This window comes from Portunus trituberculatus, chromosome 31, assembly GCF_017591435.1.
Source record: "Portunus trituberculatus isolate SZX2019 chromosome 31, ASM1759143v1, whole genome shotgun sequence".
Taxonomy (NCBI): Eukaryota; Metazoa; Arthropoda; class Malacostraca; order Decapoda; family Portunidae; genus Portunus; species Portunus trituberculatus.
Window position 1 is genome coordinate 10,048,846 of NC_059285.1, and position 18,658 is coordinate 10,067,503.

Sequence of the window (18,658 nt, forward strand, 5' to 3'; positions counted from 1 at the left end):
CTAGACCTGCAGGCTCTGACTATAGCCGGGGTTGGAAGAGGAAGAGGAGGAGGAGGAAGAGAAATAGGACGAGGACATTGCAGTGCACGAGGGTAAGGAGGACAGGAGGAGGAGGAGGAGGGTGGTGAAAAGCTAGTAATGGTGGTGGTGGTGGTTTAGGGGGGAGGAAGAGGAAGGTATACCAAGCAAGTGTAGAATAATAATGTAATCTGAGTGTCCTCCTCTATGATGTCTATGTTGATGGTCCGTTATCGCTGATACTTGCATGGACTCAAGGCTACACTGATGTACTCACACACTCACTCATTCACTCGCTGTTTCACTTGACTGACTGAGTGTGTAAGTGTGCCGGTCAGTACTGCCACGCTTGTTTTCTCTCACCACAGGCTGCTATCAAGTCCCTGACAAGTAATCTGTGCAACTATTAAGCTTGATTCACGGCCTGTCTGGTGCCTGACTTCCTGCTTGAGGGAATCACTGCTGGCCTACACCTGACCACCTAACGGTTGCCTGTGTGACTATAACTGGCTGGCTGACTAAGTGACGCTCTGGCTAATGGGAGAAATATCGCACGTGACTAAACCATGAGATCACCACTCGAGAGAAGCACGGGACTGACGACCTGAGTATACAAAGTGACTGATTAGCTGCGTGACAGACTGACCACTGGCGCCATATGACCCCGTTATTATGAGGCATTTAAGCAATCAAATCAAGCAGTGAAGCAGTCTCTCCCTCCTGCCAGTAGTAGATGAGCACCCTGTTAAGTGGAGAGGCTGGGCCAGCAGATTCCAACGAGCACCACTGCCATCACAATCACTCTCGATCATTACATCCAACGTTACTATTCCTTTATCTAATCTATTTTCTTAGCATTGTAATTTTCTTCCTTCTTTCTTTTTTAGCTGTCCTTTTTCTCCTCCACATCCTTGTTTTTCGTCCTTCTTTCTCACGAAGAAGAAAATCAACACGAACATCTGTCTTTTAATCTTTTCTCCCTCTTTTTTTATATAATTTATAACCTAAAATGTAAAGAAAAACCTAAAAATACCTCTTCCTCCCTCTTACTTTAATACCAAGTGGCAAAGAAAAACGCTTTAGAAAATTGAAAATTCTTTAAGCTCCGGCGGTGCATTGAAGTTTTGTTTGGCTTGGCGGCGGCAGGAGGCGAGGCGCTGACGGGGCGGGAGATTAGTTAATAGACGACAGGGAACGCCCCCGCCGCCACCTGCGTGCTTGAAGGGGATTAAACGCCGAGGCCTAAGTGGACAATGGTGGGTGTGTTTGGTTCTGGGTGGCAGTGGACAGGAGGAGGAGGAGGAGGAGGAGGACGGGGAGGAGGAGGAGGAGGAGGACAGGGAGGAGGAGGAGGAGGAGGGAGGAAGGAAAAGAGGAAGGAATGGCTAAATTTTCTTCCCAGAGGACGGACGCGGGGGGCGGGGTGTCAAACCCACCCAGACACACACACAGTACACACACACACACACACACACACACACACACACGAGGAAAATCGGTACCAAAAGAAGCAAATAATCGAAGTGCAACCGAAATTTTAAAACCAATGCAGAATAAAAATAAATAATAATATCGTAGCGAGAAATAAACGAAGAAAAAGGAAGGGAATAAAAAATAGATATTATGGCGGCTTCTGACACCAACACGAGCCGCCAGTAGGCCTACCCTAAGCCTCCAAATATTCCCAAGCCAACCTCCCTCCCCTCCCACGAGTCCACGCTGTCTAGACTCACCACTCCCACCAGACACCAGCCAGACACACACACACACACACACCACGGCGAGACTTCCATTCACCTATAGACCTCCTTACGTCCTTTTTCGGGGTCACACACACACACACACACACACACACACACACACACACACAAAGGAGACAAATGGAAATATCGAATGTCATAAAGGCTGATTGATTTAAGGAATTAGAGTAAGAAATGTTAGCTTAAGGAGAGAGAGAGAGAGAGAGAGAGAGAGAGGAGCCCTAATTCCACCCAACAAACTTCAACAATTTACTTACGGGAACGAAATAGGAAATAGTTTGTTTATTAGCACACTGAGTTGTTCCCTTCCTTGCCACAGGCCTTTCCTCTGTCCCTTGCCTCGCTTTCCCTTCATCCCTCCCTTGCCAGCTTTCTATAATCCTCTCTTACACCCCTCAGCCCCCATACGGTCTTCCCTAAGCCAGCCTATCTCCCCTTATTCATGAGCTTGCCAAATTCTCCTCCTTTGCCACCTACCAGCTTCTCTCTCTCTCTCTCTCTCTCTCTCTCTCTCTCTCTCTCTCTCTCACCAACCATCGCTTAGCCAACTTCGCCATTTCCATCTTCCTGTCCTCCCTCTTTTCTATTTTTCTTTTCTCTTTTCCGTCCAAACTTTGCCTTTTCTCTTTTCTTCTGTTTAGTTATTCTTTCTCATCCTCTACTGGCATTGTCGTTCTTGTTCTTTTCTTGAGTATTCTCGGTAAGTCTCTTTTCTTCCCTACAATGTTCTCCAAGGCTCACCTAGATCCTATTTCATATTTAGTCATTAACTTTCTTTCCTTCACACTATCGTAAACTAACTCACGCAAACTTGTTATTCTATTATCATCATTACTAAGGGAAAGCTCACACAAATATCTGCCCACCAACTCCACCACTAGCACCATCATCATCAGCATTAGCATCAGGGACCACTGCCTCCTTGTCCTCGGTTGGAACGGAACAGACTCATGTGCTTTTGGCGTTCCCAGGTAAACATAACTCGTACTTTAGCACCCAAGTATCTTCCTGGCACGCACGCCTCCTTACTCTCCTTCCCACGTTTTCTTTAATAATAATAATTTCTACACGAGTGCACTGTCGTTTTAACTCTTGGCCAGTCATGCCCTCATTCTTATCGGCATTGAACGCTATCCAAGAACGCCTCTCCCTTGCTTGCCTCACAGCCCTTTGTCCCTTCCCTCTCCCTCCCTCCCCACCAACACCTCTCCTTCACATGCCTGCCTTGACAGCTCACTAACAGCTGGGGGATGGTTACTGTTTTCGGTGCTTGGACACGCGCTAGTGAGGGGAGGTGAGGGGTACTAGGGGCAAATAAAGACGGGGGGGTAAGAGAAGGATACACGAGCCAAGATATGTTAAGTACAGTCGCGCCCAGGTTTCCTCCTCCACTTCTACCATTACTACCACTATTATCACCACCACCTGCAGCAGTAAGTTACAGATGCATCTAATACTACGTATTAACTTTTTTCTGCTATTTTTTCTTAACTGTGGATCATAATTTGAGTGTGTATGTGTGTGTGTGTGTGTGTGTGTGGTCCTGACTCATTCTTATGTCCTAATCTACTGCTTTATTAACCATTCAACACAATCTCATCCTCCACTTTTTCCTACTTCTCTCTCTCTCTCTCTGATAGTTTTACCTCATTTTTCCTTGCTTACTGTCCTACTCTCCTCCTTTATGGACGCTTCTACACACCACTACTCGCTTTAATTTTCCTTCCATCTCACCACTTCTCTTGCCTTCTCTGTTCACACATCCTGGCCGAGAAGAATTCTATCCCAGAGCCAGCAGACTGCACGAGGGATGTTGGGATGGCGCCAGGAGACAGAATGCTCGTACTTAAACACGCAGGGACACCGCGAGACAGAAGAATGACAACACAATAACAACGCTAATAAAAACAACCAAAGCAACCGCCAGACAAACGACTAAAATGTAATTGTAAACTGTATCGATCCAAACTAAAACTACATGGGATTTCTGTCTGTTCTTGCCCCTATTCTCTCTCTCTCTCTCTCTCTCTCTCTCTCTCTCTCTCTCACACACACACACAATATCGTCATAATATAAATAATAAAAAAAAATCAGGCAAAACAAAAGAAAACATTTACAATGAAATAGAACAGACAAGAGAAACGTAATGAAAAGAAAAAATACGAAATAAAAAAAAATAACAAAATGCTAGATAGAAGAGGTAAGAAAACTCTCAACTCACCTAATACATCGCTGCTGTCACGCTACCGATGTCCGACGGGTTCCGAGTCTTTCTTGGTGACCCACGCCCCCTGAGGCCCCTCGTGCGGCTCATGAGGCTTGAAGGAGGGGCCGACGGAAGAACCCGCAAGGCAACTCCTCCACCACTATCCTCGACCCAGGGGTTACTGGAGCCTTATGCAGCTACCTGTAGGCGCTGACGAAGACCTCGCCGCCGGTGTACAACACACTCACTCACCACTTCTCTTGACTTGTTACATATTTACATGATCTTTTCTTCTCTCGCTGATAACACATTTCTAAAGGTGATTATGTATAGGGAGTTAATATTAGGCTTTATTTATTATTTTCTTTTAATTTTCTTAGCGTGGGGCTCCATGTATGCAATTCTCAAGTTATTCCCTTCTTCCACTGCATGTGTGGGTGTATCGTGTATCATGTGCAGGCGACCACAAGCAGCACTCATTCTTCAATAAAATCTCTTCCTTGTGTATGAATCGCTTTCTTACAGGGGATAAGATACCAGCATGACAATACCAACGTGTAGTTGTAGCACCACCACACCACAGCTATGGAACTACAGGCTGCGACTGTGTAACACTTCCATTTCTAATGACATTTCTCTCTCTCTATCTCTCCTTCTAGGTACCCTACTTGTAACTTTCACTCTGTCTTCTTATATCTCTCTCTTTCTTAATTTTCCCTTCTCCCTAACTCTGTTTTATCCGTGTCTTGTTCAGTTTCGGCTTGTTGCGTTCCGGTGCGTGATCCCTTGTTGCTCCTGCGCCGAGTGTCCTCACCAGTACGGGGAGTCGTTGATGTTCAAGTGGTTCCAGGACGCAAACTCGCTCCAGGCGTCTATGTGCACGTCGTACACGTCCTTGGGCTTCCCCTCCATGGGGCTGACCTTGGGTCTGAACGATACGACCACGTAGTTCTTGCTGTTGTTGTTGTCCCAGTACTCCACGTTGTCGCTGGAGAAGCACACGCAGAACTCGATCTTGTCTGCTTGCGTGGACACCGGCAGGGGAAGGATGAAGGAGAAGGTGTCATACAGGTCGTAAGAGGCGCCCGTGGCTGTGCAACGAGAGGGGACATACGTAGCCTCGATGTCCTCGTGGGAACCCCAGTTGTCTATGGTGAACCTTACCTTGACCGTCTTGTTGTATGACAGATTGCGGACCTGAGGCGGCGAGGAGGGGAACATGAGAACCCACGAGTGAGAGAAGACACTTAAATGCTAACAATGACAACACTCCAGAGTTTGTTATTGTAGGTGACTAAGGAACGTCAGTGAAAGAAGAACTGAAGGAAAGGAGGAATATCTAACTGGAGATTGGAAGGACTGTATACAGCGCCAATACACTCAACAAATCACCTGCATTGATCACAAAACCCTAATAATATGCAATGAACTATAAATTTAAAAATGGAATATGAGTAAAAAAGTAGAGAACCCAGCTATTCTTACATCCACTACTGTTACTACCATACAACTACTACTACAACTGTCATCACAACATTACAAATACCATCCCTTCAGTTTATACTCGTAGCGGACCATCTTTCTCTTACCTTGACAGTGCCCGCAATGTTGCCCTCAGCCTCCTTGATCATCACGTTCTCCAAGCAAACATTGTCCCGCTCCAGTCTCGCCTTCATGCCGATGTAGTCAGAGGCAGGCTGAGCAAACGCCAATTCCCACTGGTCCGCCACTGCCTCCGCCTTGGCTCCCCCGGTCACCTGTAGGCGGCAGGTGAAGAGGGGTGGCTGTTGAGAGGTGGGCCGAGACATGCAGAATCACATACACGTACAGTTACTCTCTCTCTCTCTCTCTCTCTCTCTTTCGCTATACTCACCTGCTCAAGGAAGTCGGCGGTCCATCTTGGGGGGCAGTCTGGTCTTTCTGTAAGGACGCGGATCTCTGTGAGCGGGTGACCTTGAGTATCGGCGAACACCACCTTCTTTTTTAGTCTGGTGGGAGACACGGCGCCCAGCTGCTGTTGAGGGACACGAGAAGGGAAGAAAGGCGGTGAATATACTTTTTTGATGCGCTCCGATGCCTGGCTTGTTGTATATCGCATGAGAATTAAAGCCATTTGTGTCTCCGTCTGCATATATCTGCCCGTCTGTCTGTCTCTGGTTCACATGATTGTGGTGTCTCGTCATGAAGTTCCTGCATTGCATCATAATTAAATCTCTCTCTCTCTCTCTCTCTCTCTCTCTCTCACCTCGGGCTCTCCCTCGTCCTGTCGGGCCACCAGGCAAGACTTGATGGGCTGCAGCGTCAGCTTATCCAGCTTCTTTTTGGAAGGTGACCGTCGACTTGCTGACCTGTGAGGCGAGAGGAAAGGAGGCGCAGGTGTAGGGGAGGAGGTGAAGGGACGAAGGAAAGGATGTTGGGGAGGACAAGGGGAGGAAGGAGGGGAAGGAGGAAGGAGGATGAAAAAAAAAAGAAGACGACACGAATTAGATGAGAACAGCAGGATGTATTTTTTTTTTTGTCAAATTATAAAGTCACGTTTAAATAGACTTGAGACTTGGAAGATCTCTCTCTCTCTCTCTCTCTCTCTCTCTCTCTCTCTCTCTCTCTCTCTCTCTCTCTCTCTGAACTGACCTGAAACTTCTCCTCACACCGATTTCGTTCGCGTACGCTGAGGAACAACTGAGGTGACTGTTATCCAAAGTGTTCCTGAAGCTGTTCCCGTTGACCATGGCGCCGCATGATTGGGTGCCGGTGCTCCAAAAGGAGTGGAGGGGGCTGGCCTGGAGCGGGGTGGCCTGGAGGGGGGTGGGGGCTGTCTGGAGGGAGGACAGGCGGGTGGTGTAGTCATGTATGAAGGGCTGGGAGGCGAGGTACCCGGAGGTGAGGACGGGAGAGGAGCCAAGGTACATCTCCGCACCGTAGTCGCTCGGCATCATCAAAGTTGTCATCAGGCCCTGGGGAGGAGAGAGGAGGCGCGTGAAGGCAGGGTTGACTGATTCACTGTTAGGCTAGGTTGGGTCAAGTTTGCGTGCTCTGTTTTTTCCAGGAATGAGTGCAGGGAGGAGTGCATGCAATGTGTGTGTGTGTGTGTGTGTGTGTGTGTGTGTGTGTGTGTGTGTGTGTGTGTGTGTGTGTGTGTGTGTTGGGGGATGGTATGTGTAATGGTGGGATAGCTGTGGTGTGTGGTGGGAGGATGCACGAAATGAATAATGGATTGATGGACACACACGAAAAATGAAAGTTTTAAATCATGTGGAAGCAGAAAAAAAAACCGAGACAAATACGATAAAAAACATTGATTTAAGCCCTCCTAGAAATTACTTTCATAAATTTACACACACACAAGAAAAAAAAAAACAGGTATAATAGTAGTAGTATCCCACAAGACGCATTAGCTTGCATAAACAGCGCCATGACAACCCTTATCAGCCTCGCTATCTTACTCTGGCCACCTCCGGATCTGACGATAAGGTCACAGATAAGGTCACACCACTTCAGGACCTGACATCGCCTCCCCTCGCCCCTCCTATCCCAGCTAGTCCGCTCCCCACTCCCCCTCCCGCCGCCCACCTTACTCTGCCCTACATAAAACTTCAATGACGGACCTTCCGAGGGCTATGGAACTTGTGACTAGCATTCATTATTACTCTCTCTCTCTCTCTCTCTCTCTCTCTAGCTGAAATTCAAATATTTTTCTATGAACATTCCGATCTTCACCATCACTCTTCATCTATCAATGCGACCCTCACTTCTCTGCCTGTGACTCATCTTTCCTCCTCCTCCCCCTCCTCCTCTTCTTTCATCACCAATGTCAGGAACAGCAGATAACTTGGTGATCTTTCAAGTATTGTACTTCACCAATTCAGGCATGTCGCTACACCCACCACCACCACCACCACCTCCTCCTCCTCCTCCTTCCTGGTGTATGAATGGAACGAGGTCTGGGTGACGTCATGAGGTTGCAAGGGACTCGAGAGAGGAAGGGGAGGTCACTAAGGTCTTGCAACTTTCACTCTCCTCCTCCTCCTCCTCCTCCTCCATCTTCTCTTCCTCCTCTTGTCAGCCACCGAAGGAAAAAAAATATTGCGTCTAGTCACTATTTCTTAACTCAGGATGAAAGTTCTTGCCTGTCATCTATTTTTTTTCTTCTTCTTCCCTCCTCCCCCGGGCGCTGCAGCCACTTCCGCACAAGTAAGGTGAGGGCCGGGGAGGACAGGTGAGGGTGTATCTCAGGTAAGAACATAACGTAACTTCCTACCTTTTACCTGTCCCTGTTTTCAATCCACCTCCTCTCATTTTCCTCTTCCTCTAATATATCCTTCCTTCCCTCTCCCTTCAATGGCTTCACTAACTCCCCAATCCCTTTTTTTCTCTCTTCTTCGGCGCTTCCATATCTTCTCCCTCCCAGTGAACCGTGACTCAAGCTTCCCCTCTCCCTCCCTTCCTCTCCCCATCCCTCTAACCCGGCAGCAAGGCGTGACATAAATCTTATTCCTTAAAGTTGTGCAGGTCTTCCTCATCTTACTCTTACTTCTTCTCCTGGTATTTTTTTTATTTATTTATTATTTTTTTTACGTATATTTGATTCATGGTCAGGTTTAGTGGACTTAACGTTTCAAGCAGGAACACGTGGCTAATTCTCTCTCTCTCTCTCTCTCTCTCTCTCTGTCTGGTAGTTTCTCTCACGTTGCGGCGGCCAACCTTTAGAAGTGGCGGCCGCGAGAATTTTACAGGCTGCATACACACACACACACAGGAAGGACGGGAACCAAGGCCAAGGTCGCTGCCTCCTGCTGCGTGTGGCCGCGTAAGGTCTCTTTCCTTCCACTCTCCCCCACTCCCTCACACCTACCCCTTCTTCATAATCCCTCTCCTTGCCGCCACCTCCTCCTCCTCCTCCTCCCGTTACACTTACCTCCTTTCAATCTATGCTATTCATATGTGTTCTCTTATCTGTCTTGCTTCCTTACACTGATATATATTCTCTGGCCCTTCTCCCTCTCACTGTTTTCCTGTCTCTCTTATATTCCTTTTCTTTATCCTATCTCCCTTCCCTTCCTGCCATTTTCTCTCATTCTCAGCAATTTCTTACTACTACTACTACTACTACTACTACTATACTACTACTACTACTACTACTACTACTACTACTACTACTGGTGTTACTGCTGCTACCAGACTTTTCACTTCTCATTCACAAGGACACTCGTAAACACTAACTTATGTATTTCTACCCCTTTTTTTGTCATTTCTTTTTTTTACATTTATCGTCCCTTCGTGTTGTACGCTTACCCTCCCCTTGAGGTAACCATGAACTATAGTGGTGCGGGTACTACATCATCATCTAGCGCTCCTTCCTCCTTTCTGCATCATTTTCCTCCCTCCTCCCACTCTCATCCCCTCACATTGTTTTTCCTTTCCGCATATCCCTACCTCATCCTTCTCCCATTCCTTCCTCATCTTCTCCTTATCCCTTCGTTAAGTCTGCGTCCTTCGTCTGTACTCCATACCTCTAGTGCATCCTCCCTTCTCTTAACATCCAGTCTTAACCCTTCCTCTCTCTCTCTCTCTCTCTCTCTCTCTCTCTCTCCTTCCTTCCCACGCTCTCCTGACGTTGGTAATTAAGCCCCTAATAAGAAAGGCTCAAGTAGAAAGTATTCAACAGTTACATATTTAATGACACGCACTTCCACGTCGCTATTATATTTCTTTGTTACTCCTTCAGTCGTCCAGAACAACACTGCATCTTAATGTTTGCTCTCTCTCTCTCTCTCTCTCTCTCTTGCTATTTCGCTCAACACCCTTATATTTGAAGAAAAAACTTTATAAATTTATCTTCTTAAAGTTCGCATCAGCAAACACGAGACCCTCCTCACCCTCCTCCTTTTCGTCCTCTCTCACCCTTCACTCCCTCCCCCCTCTCTCCCTCTCTCTCTCTCTCTCTCTCTCTCTCTCTCTCTCTCTCTCTCTCTCTCTCTCTCTCTCTCACACAGCTCCATTCTTCCTCGGCAAGTCACCCGTGAAAGAGTTTTGTAACCTGAGACGCAGAAGATGCAGCTTGTGAGTGTCGAACTTTGTTGATACGAGACGAGCGTGTTGAAAAGTTCACTGATAGATCAGCAAATATTCGTTCATTATAAATACTGTGTGTGTGTGTGTGTGTGTGTGTGTGTGTGTGTGTGTGTGTGTGTGTGTGTGTGTGTTTTAACCAATCTATTTTGCCACCCTCCAAGTAAATAAGGAAATGAGAAAATGAAGGCACGGCAGAGCAATGACATGTGTTAGTAAATACAGGGAGGAAATAAAACACACAGTGAAGGAGGTTAAACACAAATGAGTCAAAGAAGAGAAGGCAGGAAAGGGATGACGAAATTATAGAGAAAGAAGAAGAGGAGGAGGAGGAGGAGGAGGAGGAGGAGGTATTAGATAGGTAAGAAAAAACTCAGAGAAAAACAGGATGGATGAAGTGGGGGAAGGTGGAAGAAGAGAGGCATGAGAAAGACAGGGTAAATTGAGGAGGAGGAGGAGGCAAGTAAGTGAAGTTGGGCGCACCTCTCGCTTCTTTGTCACGAGTGGAGCCCCATAACCTGGTCCCCGGGCAGGTAAGTTTCCTGTTTGGCGCGGCAACTTGACTCCTGCCCAGCCGCCCGCGACGCCCACCCCGCCCATCCCCACGCCTATGTAGACTCCGCTGCCCCCCAAAAACCCTCTCTCTGTTCGTACTAATGTGAAATATGCACTAATTTACGTGAGAGAAGAGTCAGCTGAACAAACTCCCATCTCTTATTCTCTCTCTCTCTCTCTTAGCAGTGACGATAGCGACGGAGTACATAGAGTTCACTGAAGTAATATCATTCCACCGGATGTTGCGCACGCACACACACACACACACACACACACACACACACACACACACGGCAACGGGTAAGAAATACTTCATTAGATAACAATCCTTAAATAAGAAGTTGAGAGAGAGAGAGAGAGAGAGAGAGAGAGAGAGAGAGAGAGAGAGAGAGAGAGAGAGAGCAGTCACCGCATCAAGCCCCAGTCACACAGTCTCCTTCAAACATTTCCTGAAGGTGGCTGCAACAGGTGACATGGGGCGGGAGCGGCGCTGCTGTGTAACCCCCGCTCCGTTGCCCCGGACAGCCTGAGCGGCGCCAGAGAGGTGATGGTGGTGGTGGTAGTGGTGGGGGCGGGAGGACACCACCATCACCGCTTCCACCACCCGGCAACAGACTCACACCCAACACGGATGCAGATGAAAATTGACTCTTCTCACAGCAAACGTATTAAAAATTACCGATACTTTATGAAATTCTAAGCTGTGGTATTCGAGGCATTTTGATTCGTTGTTTCTTTAAATGAGCGTGTTATTTTGGAATCACCTTTGTTATGGCGTTCCAATGACAGGTGTAGCACAAGTGGCAGCCGTGTAGGGGTGTAGTACCGGTGCAGTCTAAGCTCCTACACCTGTTAGCATTGGTGATGTGTTAGCAAGTGGAGGGATAAAGTAATATAACTATGTGAGGGCTACGAATGCCTGATGTTGCTTTCTTAACCGGCAGTGGTGGGTGTCAGTCCGGCCGATAAGACAGCTGGGTTGCCACACGCACTACTACCACCACCACCACCACCATTAATACGACTTTTAAAAACCATCCACCATTTACAATTGCTAATACTATAAGTTACCACTACTACAGCTACTACGGTTACTACTATAACACAACTACTTTTACTATATAGTACAACTACTGCCACTACAACTGCGATTAAACCCTATCCACCATACTGCTACTACTACTACTACTACAACTGCTTCTATTATTTACCATGTTTCACCATCATCTACACCACTACCATCAACCACACACACCATTACCCATCACTCCCAGATACCCATCACCAGTCACCAATACAAACATTCATCACCACCACCACCATCATACACTGTCACCACACATCCACACTTGCTACCATATTGTTACTTACCATCACCACACCACCACCACCATCACCACTCACTATACAAACTTTCACAAATCAGTCACTTTAGGCTATGTATGATACAACAGTCCCACCACCACCACCATCAGTCAATCACAACACCACATCACCACTATGTTATAAAAAAATCAAAGTTCATCATCACCACACTACACCACCACCAACCTTTGGGATTTTGGCTAAGTCCACACGACAATCACTGTTGGTCGAACACTGGACGACCCCCATGCACGACTCGGAGATTAAGTTTGCCTGAGGGTCGTCACCGTGTTCGTGCTTGGCTTCGAGAGGCGTGGTTTAGGAGGAAAGGGCGAGGCGAGTGACTGAACGATGCCCTCTCGAACTCCAGCGACCGACTGCAGGCACACACCGCACACTGACACACTCGACCCTTCCATCCAGCACCCAGCGTTCAAGGAGGAGGGAGAAGGGGGGAGGGGGTGTGTATTGGGGGTAGATGAGGGAGACAAGGAGGAGGGTATCTCAGGTCTACCCAGCAACCCCACCCACCCACCCACCCACACCACCCAAAATATCTCATCTATCCTCTTCTCTCTCCTCTTTGATGCTTCCGTTCCGAACGTTCCCACCGTCTCCTCCATCTCTCCCCTCAGTGAATGACGCACTGGAACTCTCTCTCTCTCTCTCTCTCTCTCTAGATGATTCAGTGGTTACTAATGAACATTCTTGAACGCAGTTTCGTTATTATGAAAATCTGCTTAATTTTGATTATGTTAATTACTGCTCATATCAAGTAGACTTTTTTTTTTTAGAATTGTTCGAGATTCGCGTATTTGTTCACTTAGTACTTTTGTGGTTAATAGAGACGATGGAAAGGGAAATAGTAAACATATAGCTACGGCGCCGGAATAATCATGACAACATTAAGGTACCGGTTAGAAGTACGAGGGCAGCCTTGAACCAGATTCGAACTCACCACACTCGCGAGTCAAACACTGTCCTACAAAGACACTCGTCGCCAAAGAAGCAACGTGAGAGAGAGAGAGAGAGAGAGAGAGAGAGAGAGAGAGAGAGAGAGAGAGAGAGACTGCTTAACTATACTATATTGGAACAGATTGATAGATAGATAGATAGATAGATAGAAAGAAAAAAAAAAACACAAACACACACAGAGACTGCCGAGGTGGTGAGGTGGCAGGTGGCAGCTCAGCTCTCACCTCAGCACACACCTGACACACAAGCTACCCTTATAAAACCCTTTCCTAGCCGGGTGTTGGCTGGTGCTAGGTAGTGAGGTGACCTTCCAAACGCTCCTTCCACCGCCACCACCACCACGACTGTTCACACCCTTACGGTGCTACCCATTTCGCAGTTTCCTAGTGTTTTACACGAGTTTTGCTCAGATCCTTGGTTCTTTAACTCTATGTATCTTTCTCTACAAAACCCTCATCTACCTACTACTCTCACATTTATGATAAAGCATACGTCCCTACATAAACTAAGTTCAACTCAATAATCACGCACTCCACATGTAAACAAACATTAATTACCCACGAAATAAGAGACTTAGCCCTCCCCTATCAAGCACAAGTCCATTTTAAGCTCTTTACATAACCTCGAGTCTTCCTTCATTCGTCCTCCCCCCCAGCCCGTCCCCTCACACTTTGCCTGTCGCTAAGCTGGTTCGGCCGAGAAGTAGAGGACGCTCGCCTCGGTCTCTCACTTCCCCACACTGACTTTGTCGCCACTTGAACTCCTTTGTAACAAGACGATGGACTGTCATAGGGCTACCGATACTAATTTAGCTTTACACTGACAAGTTAATAATGTTGATATAACCTGCTCGCGCACTCTCTCTCTCAAGCACACACACACACACATTACGTTCCTCACTCTATCTTTACTATCGCACGTTTTCATTCTCTCTCTCTCTCCCGCACGCACCACCAAAGCGGCTCGCCTCACACACAATCACCCGCAAGTTTGCCTCCCGTGCGATCCGCGACGGCCGCTGCAGGCAATCACCCACTCTGTTCACCAGTACCTTCTCAGGAGTCACTGCCGGGACCTCACTCGACGTTCCCCTGTCAGTCCGCGGCGTGACAACTCGGATACACTCTCGGTCAAACACAAACACTCACGCAAGCACCTTCCCACCACATGTCAACGCCACTAACTGGTGGGAACCAAGCTTACGCTTCACTAGTTTGTGCTTCCGTTCTGCAATCCTGCTGTCGTATCGCCATTAACACGATATCACACTATCAGACAACGAATTAACATCCTTTTAATAACAAACACCAAGAGTAATGCGACTGACCCGTGTGCTGTCAGCCAGTCATTCACTCACTCTCACACACGGCAAGGCACTGGCACTTACTGTATGAAAGGGCAATGCTCATTCAACACACAGCAGCTGTGATAATCAATCCCACACACAGCGGTTCACAGCCTGCTCCTCCACGTGCACCAAGCCCAGAGCTCCTATACTGACTGTCGTATCCTCGTCGAGGCCGCCAAAACATTTCTATCGGCGAGGTGGCACTCACCCAAGCTGTCGTACCGCACAGCCACGTTGCCTGGCGCTGTCTTGTGCTACATGGAAATTGTTATTGATTTTAATAACCACTACGTCTAATTGTCAAGCATAGAATAATTTTCATCGTCACCATTGGCCAGTGAGAAAGTAAAAAAGGGCAAATGTCCTGTGTGCCTGGCAGCAGGCATCCCCGGCGGGGTGCCCTACCTCCTCTCGAGCACCCAGTGTTCACGTGCTCTGGCGACAACCAATCAAAAACGTGGGTGTGGTTTCGACCAATCAGCAAGCATGTCTGTCTCGTTCTCAGCTGACGAGAGCCTGAGCACCTCGGTAACAGGGCCGCTAAGGAAAGGCGTCCCCCATCCACTCCCCGAGGCCCAGGATGACCCGGGAAAACACCTCACTCCGGCCGCCAGGCACACAGCCCGAGCCACTTCACGACCAGGCGAGTCCGGCTTCAGGTGGACCAGGTGAAGAAGGCAATGCAAGGACGCAAAGTGCCGAGGGAAAATCTTGCTATACACTGAGGCAGGTCTATTACCACAGAGCCCTGAGGGCATCGCCATGGTGCCTGTACATCGTCGCGATATGCATGGCGCCCCAGGTCTTTGAATGCACTGCTAGATAAGGGCATCCCATTTTGGCCGTAAGTGGGGCAGCGGGGATTCCGTAGGGGGCCTGGAGCCAAGGTGTGGTCACGTGACCACCTCGTTCCTGCTGAGTGGTGAGGCTGATGCAAACTGAACGCTGCATCTCGTCACTGACGCAGCACTACGCCTTCCTTTCCCTTGTGCCACCATTCTGCGTCCCCTACTCTTATTATTATCAGTATCATTGTAATAATGAAAATAATGATAATGATAATAATAATGATAAATTATTATTACTATTATTGTTATTGTTATTATTATCAATACCAGTAGTAGTAGTAGCAGCAGTAGTAATAGTAGAAGCAGTAGTAGTAGTAGTGTTAGAAGCATTACAATAATAATAATAATTATTATTATCATTATTATTATTATCATTATTATCATTGTTATTTTTATTATTATTGTTTTGAAGACATTATATGCTTCTACAATTACTACTACTACTTCTGCTACTTCTACTACTACTACTACTACTACTACTACTACTACTACTACTACTACTACTGTACCAACAAAAAACGAGCGCCAGAGATGAATTCCTGAAATCACTTTCTATGATGCTGTTTCAGGTCGGTCTCTCTCTCTCTCTCTCTCTCTCTCTCTCTCTCTCTCTCTCTCTCTCTCTCACACACACACACACCCGGTAGCTCAGTGGTTAGAGCGCTGGCTTCACAAGCCAGAGGACCGGGGTTCGATTCCCCGGCCGGTTGGAGATATTTGGGTGTGTCTCCTTTCACGTGCAGCCCCTGTTCACCTAGCAGTGAGTAGGTACGGGATGTAAATCGAGGAGTTGTGACCTTGTTGTTCCGGTGTGTGGTGTGTGCCTGGTCTCAGGACTATCCGAAAATCGGAAATAATGAGCTCTGAGCTCGTTCCGTAGGGTAACGTCTGGCTGTCTCGTCAGAGACTGCAGCAGATCAAACAGTGAATCACACACACACACACACACACACACACCGGGGATGGAGGGAAGTAGCGCGGGGCGAGCCACTGAGCCACACCACCACCAGTCTTATGCTGCGCTGTTGATTCTTCGGCTCTTACGGTGCAGTTCTGGTTACCCGCTACGGACTGGAGGACGAAGATGGGCTGTGGGGGGGCGGGCGGGTGATATGGGAGGTGTCCAATCTTGTCCATCGTCCACTACTCCTCCTCCTCCTTCCTTCTTTTAATATATAATCCTTTACTGTCAGTTGGAAGCAGGAGTGAAGAAGAGGAAGAGGAAGCTACAGTCAGTCAAGAGGTGATATTGTAGAGAAAGAAAACGAGATCTAGAATTTTAGAATATAGATATATATAATACGAGATTTTCGTTTTATTTCATCAGTTTTTTAAGTGTGTGTGTGTGTGTGTGTGTGTGTGTGTGTGTGTGTGTGTGTGTGAGAGAGAGAGAGAGAGAGAGAGAGAGAGAGAGAGAGATATTCAATCCTCTTCTTGTTTTTTCATCCCGCATGTGTCAAAGTCGCTAATAGTTCCCATCCATTTATTTACCTCTATCTATCTATTCGCTTCTCGAAATAGGAAAGTAAAGTAAGAAAATAAAAACTCCATAGAGACCGCTATCTATAGAGGACCACTGTCTTCCTGGCCTTCTGCAATATGTATTCTAAAGATGCAAGCGGCCTTCGGGTTCTGGCCAAGACTTCCCAGGTGATCCCTTGCAACGCCGGCGAGCAACATGTGCACCGCCATCGTCACCGCCACCACCACCACCGCCACCACTGCCTTCACCTCTTGCCGCTTCAATCAATCAGTAAACAGAGAGACAAGCAAGTGACAAAAGCAGGGCAAGGATGAATCCGTAGTATTTCTCTCTCTCTCTCTCTCTCTCTCTCTCTCTCTCTCATCTGGCCGAAGCTCCAGGAGGGAAAGCTAAGTGTGTCGTGGCTCCTGGTTTTGTTCCTTTCTCAACGCTTTTATTTACTTGACAAACATTTTCTTTTCTTGTGCCTAGTCGAGAGGTGGCGACGGGCGGGCAGGGGTGTGGGTACACAAGCAGGCGTAGAGGGGATGGCGGGTGAAAGGGAGGGCGGGCAAGCAAACATTCAAGGCACCATCGTGATTTTTTCTTTTCCCTTATTTCCTTTTCTTGTTTCTTTGGCTCGCCCTTCCGTAAAAAAAAAAGCGTTATCACACTTCCACCTGTTCCTCTGCTCTCTCACAAACTCGAGGCCAAAGAGACAAGGAGCAAGAGACAAGTGTGTTTGTATTACTTTCTTGCATGAAACTGAGACGTGACTTGAGAGAGGGGAAACAAAAAGAAAAATAAAGAAAGAAAGAACAAGAGAGAGATAAGGGGGGTTTACGGGTAAACGGCAATACTCCAAATAGTCAGTAATTCTGGCAACATTTGAGCAAAGTCACCTGTTGCTACCTTGAACACATCCCACCTGTCACTGCCAGAAATTGTGCAAAGGTAAAGCGACGCTGAATTTCACCTCGTCTTGTCCGTTAGTCCACCAGGTAACAATAACAGTAACATACTTTCCCAACCCATTCGTTACTGTTTCGCCACTCCGCGCCCTTCGCAACCCCGGGGCTTCTTCAGTTGCCTCAAGGCGCGCTCTGTAATTTGTCCGCCGGAGGTAGAAAGATTACCGCCCACACCTGTTGCTTGTTGTTTGCGCTCTCTCTCTCTCTCTCTCTCTCTCTCTCTCTCTCTCTCTCTCTCTCTCTCTCTCTCTCTCTCGTCAGTTTTGTTTATTTTTTTTTATAGTGTAAGCATAAAATTCTGATGGTTTCTCGGCCTGTCTGCTTGTCAGTCTGTCTGCCTTTCTGCTTGTTTTTCTGCTTGACTTGATATGATTATCGGATTAAAAGGAAAACTAGAAAACGATGGTAGGAAATATTCTAAAACAGTAATATGAACATCATCAACAGCAGCAGCCATAATGGTACAGTACCGTGGCACAGTCTTGTATACACATACGCACACACGCACTGACACTCCATTGTTCGTAGTTATCTAAAAAAAAAAAAAAATGTAATAGATATGAAAAAAAAACTTCCATAACCACAGTAACAAGATCCAGATTAGTGTTTGTTTGTGTGTGTGTGTGTGTGTGTGTGTGTGTGTGTGTGTGTGTGTGTGTGTGTGTGACCTTGAGAGGAAGGCAGCCTCTGGAACACCACAGCCTCGAGGGCTGGCGTCCCTTGGAGGTGACTCTTGGGGGAGGAGGCAGTAGTGACGGGTGATCCTCCTCTTCTGCCCTCCTTCCTTCTGTCCTCCCCTGCCTCACCAGCTCCCTCCTTCCCTCGCTCTCTCCAGTTCTTCCTTCTCCAGCCCTCCAGATACCTCCCTTCCCTTCCTCCTCCATGTCACCATCCTCACCCTTCTGTTCCTTCTCCTCCTCCTCCTCCTCCTCCTCCTCCTCCTCCTCCTCCTCCTCCTCCTCCTCCTCCTCCTACTCCTGCTGCTGCTGCTGGTCTTCCTCCACCATACACAACTTGCTTAGCGACAGGGAACCAACATGTCGACAGAAGCCCGAGAAGTGCGTCCTGACACCATTTTGG

General features: G+C 47.5%; 1 protein-coding gene across 3 annotated transcripts in view; it reads right to left on the bottom strand.

Annotated features, from left to right (window-relative positions):
- Nucleotides 1-14,492, bottom strand: part of LOC123511244 (protein phosphatase 1 regulatory subunit 3B-like) — a 23,821-nt gene extending 9,329 nt beyond the window's left edge. Inside the window, exons 1-6 of one of the 3 annotated variants that reach the window (XM_045266956.1) lie at nucleotides 14,337-14,492; nucleotides 6,617-6,939; nucleotides 6,231-6,333; nucleotides 5,859-5,999; nucleotides 5,575-5,742; nucleotides 4,001-5,182 (exon numbers count right to left, since the gene is read on the bottom strand). In XM_045266956.1, coding sequence (XP_045122891.1) covers nucleotides 4,796-5,182; nucleotides 5,575-5,742; nucleotides 5,859-5,999; nucleotides 6,231-6,333; nucleotides 6,617-6,933 — 1,116 coding nt within the window. In that variant the 5' untranslated portion in view covers nucleotides 6,934-6,939; nucleotides 14,337-14,492 and the 3' untranslated portion in view covers nucleotides 4,001-4,795. Of the gene's footprint in view, nucleotides 1-4,000; nucleotides 5,183-5,574; nucleotides 5,743-5,858; nucleotides 6,000-6,230; nucleotides 6,334-6,616; nucleotides 6,940-12,160; nucleotides 12,442-14,336 lie in introns of those variants that run through there. The other 2 variants (XM_045266954.1, XM_045266955.1) reach the window with 2 other exon arrangements.
- Between the last annotated feature and the right edge of the window lie 4,166 nt (nucleotides 14,493-18,658).